The sequence below is a fragment of the Balaenoptera acutorostrata genome, chromosome 9 (assembly GCF_949987535.1).
Source record: "Balaenoptera acutorostrata chromosome 9, mBalAcu1.1, whole genome shotgun sequence".
Taxonomy (NCBI): domain Eukaryota; kingdom Metazoa; phylum Chordata; class Mammalia; order Artiodactyla; family Balaenopteridae; genus Balaenoptera; species Balaenoptera acutorostrata.
Window position 1 is genome coordinate 50874255 of NC_080072.1, and position 3924 is coordinate 50878178.

General features: G+C 35.9%; 1 protein-coding gene across 1 annotated transcript; it reads right to left on the reverse strand.

The window, feature by feature from the left end:
* Positions 1 to 2681: 2681 nt before the first annotated feature.
* Positions 2682 to 3625, reverse strand: LOC103012852 (olfactory receptor 51F1-like). The gene is given in 2 exon segments (XM_028164169.1): positions 2682 to 3100; positions 3103 to 3625. Coding segments are annotated over 2 exon segments (942 nt in total).
* Between the last annotated feature and the right edge of the window lie 299 nt (positions 3626 to 3924).

The window sequence follows — 3924 nt, forward strand, 5'->3', positions numbered from 1 at the left end:
GTGGAAAAAAGGAACCCTCATGCAGTGTTGTTGGAATGTGAATCGGTGCAGCCACTATGGAAAAAAATATAGAGATTCATTTTTAAAAATTAAAAATAGAACCAACATATGATCTAGCAATTCCACTCCTGGGTATTTATACAAAGAAAACAAAACACTAATTTGAAAAGATACATGCACTCCTATATTCATTGCAGCATTATTAATAATAGCCAAGATGTGGAAGCAACTTAAATGTCCATCAATGTTTGAGGGGATAAAGATGTAATATATATAATTGAATGTTATTCAGCCATAAAAAAGAATAAAATCTTACCATTTGCCACACACAGATGGACCCAGAGAATATTATGCTAAGTAAAATAAGTCAGATAGAGAAAGACAAATACAGTATGATTTCATTTACATGTGGATCTAAGAAACAAAGCAAATGAACAAACATAATGAAACAGAAACAGACTCATAGATACAGAACAAACAGGTGGTTGCCAGAGGAAAGCTGTTTGAGGGCTGAGGGGAGGAGAGAAACAGATGAGGGAGATTTCAGGTATAAAATAAATGAGTCACATCTGTGAAATATATAGTGCAAGGAATATAGTCAATAATTATGTAATATCTTTGTATGGTGACAGATGGTAACTAGACTTATCATAGTGATAACTTTGAAATCTATGGAAATATCAAATCACTATGCTGTGTAACAGGAACTAACATAGTGTTATAGGTCAATTCTACTTCAAAAACAAACACTCTCATAGGAAAAGAAATCATATTTGTGGTTACCAGATGTGGGGATGGGGAGAGGGGGAATTGGATGAAGATAGTCAAAAGTATAAACTTCTAGTTATAAGATAAATAAGTACTAGGGTTGTAATATACATCATGATAAATATGTTATCTATGAACGTTGTTAAGAGTAAATTCTGAGTTCTCATCACAAGGGAAACATTTTTTTTCTATTTCTTTAATGCTGTATCTATATGAGATGATGTTCACTAAGCTTATTGTGGTCATCCTTTCATGATGTATGTGATTATTGTGATGTAACCATTAAACTTACACAGTGCTGTGTGTCAACTATCTCCCAGTAAAACTGGGAGAAAAATAAAATAATTTCAAATCAGTCAGGGAAGAAAGGCCTGACTACCTATAACAAAAAGGAGTCTTAATGGCACCTGGAAGAAGGAAAAAAAAAGCAATACCAGCAAAAAATAATAAAATAAAAATATATTTTTAAAAGTTCAAATATAAATGAAAGCAGGTGGATATTTCAGTAGGAGAGAGCAAAAATGATTGAAGACTATGGACAAGGGTTAGGGTTATTCATGGCGTTATTCAGAAGTGAAAACGTCTTATAAGAGTGTTACTCTAATATGCATGATAACCTCTAGGTAGCTTGTGAAAATGCAAATTCTTGTGCTCCATCTGCAGAGTGCCTAAGTAGTTCTCGGGTGGAGTTGAGGAATCTGCACTTTATAAAAGAATTTCAAGTGGTTTTGATGCCCCGGTGCTGGACCACACCGAGAACAGTGAAGGATGCAAAAGGAAAGTGGAAGTCATATTATAAATGTATCCAGTGGGTAGTATGAAGACAAATTGTGAGGACCCATGGGAACGAAGAGCCCATGGAAGATGAAGAACAAACAAGTTGTGTTTTTAGGTAGTTGTTAAGCAGAAATTATTCTCTTATCTGAAGTTAAAACACAGCAACAACAAAAACCTCATTATTGAACATTTTTAAAGTACAGGAAAGTAAAAAAAAAGTATACATAAACCAATATTCAGCTATCAAAAGATAAGTAATTTTGACATTTGGAAGATGTCTTTCCATACCTTTATAACAAATGTTTTATTTGCATGTACGTGTACACTTGTGTGTATATTCACATGAAATATACACACAACAATAAGTACACTGTATAGTAATCTATCTTTTCTCTTAATATATCACTTTATATCTATATCAATATTTATCTTGTTGCATGACAGTTCACATTTTATTTTACCAATAATCTGAAGTAAATGTTTAAGTAGTTTCTAAATTATCATTGCAATATATAATGATGTGTTGAATATCACAACACATCACTGCATTCTTGCCCACTTTCCCCCATTAGACACATATTTAGAAGACGAATCACCAGACATTAGATACTTAAAATATCAATACATTTACCAAAAGCTTTGAAGAACTCTTTTAAGAATTAGGAAAGTATCCTTTTAATTCATATTTCTTTTTGTTTATTGTACTTATTCATGGTCCTCAGCCATGAATAATCTATTTGGGAGAATAATAATCATTACCAATAACTAAGAATTACTAAAACCTAGACTTTTCTACTGATCTAAATTATATCAGACATGCCTTGATAGTTACATACCCTAGAGGTGGTGAGACTTTTTGGACTCCAATTTATGACTTAATTTGTCCATTTTGCAGACATATTTTAACCATGGTCCTCTTCTGTGCCAGGTGCAGTATAGGGTTACAGATACATAAGACATAATCCCTGTTCTCAAAGAATTCAACCTAGAACTCTGTAAATCGTAAGTTATTGGATTATCAGAAGAATGAAAGCATATGTAAACATTTATCAGTATATGGTGGTAACTCACATTAGTGAACAATCAAACATCAGTCAGAGAAGACAATGTAAAGAAAGAATACACTGAAAAATGTCCTAAATTAGCTTAGAAAGAAATAGTTTGAGCATGGCCTTGCAAATTTGCATTGTCTTCACACTGTAGATTATGGGATTCATTACAGGAGGGATGAGCAGACAAATATTGGCAATGAGAGTATGCAGAAGGGGAGGGGCATGCTTCCCAAACCTAGGCACCAGTGACAAGCTCATCATGAGGATGTAGAAGATGGCAACAGCACTTATGTGTGATACACAGGTACCAAAGGCCTTTTTCCACTCCTCTGGGGAGGCAATGCTGAGCATGGAATGGATGATCAGGACATAGGAGAGAAGGATCAAGACAGAGTCCAAGGTACCAGTAGAGATGACAATGGCCAGACCAAATGCACTGATGATCTCAGTGTCTGTGCATGAAAGCTTCATCACATCAGGGTGGAAACAATATGGATGGTGAAAACATGACTTCCACAAAAGGACAGACGCTTAAGGAGCAGGAGTAAAGGCACTACAACCGTTGTCACCCTAATAACAATTGCAAAGCCCACTTTGATGATTCTTGAATTGGTTAAGATTGTGTCATATCTCAGTGGGTTACAGATGGCAGTGTAACGGTCAAAGGCCATTGCCAGGAGTAACAAGGACTCCATTAATGTGAAACCATGGATAAAAAACATATGGCCAATGCAGACATCAAAGCTGATTTCTCGAGCATTGAACCAGAAAATACCCACCATGGTGACCAACGTGGAAAGGCACAGCCCTAGGTCCGTGAAGGACAGCATGGAGAGGAAATAGTACATGGGTTCATGGAGGCTCAACTCAGTGCTGATGACAAACAAGATCATGCCATTCCCTGAGATGGCAATGGCAAAGAGACAACAGAATAGGATGGAGATCCAGGCATGGTAAGTTTCAAAACCAGGGATGCCAGTAAGGAAGAAGACTGCAGAGTGGAAAATGCTCTGGTTGAAGGATGGCATGATGAGTGAAGGAAGCAGATTTCCCTGGGGAAAAGGAACATGTCCTGCAAAAACAGGGCCCACTTGTTATCTCTAGGCTTCAGTATATATCCATATACACATATAAAAAAGATTAGATTAGATAATGGTAAGATATTTTCCACTTCTATGATTTTATGGTCATGGGCAGATAGGGCATTTCTATACAAATCTAGGGCAACACAAAAGGCAATTCATCCTGCTTCTTCACTTCTCACTTTCCAAGGCAAAAACCCTTAAGAGATCCATTAAGAGTTAAAAGTCTTTGCATACCCAATGAA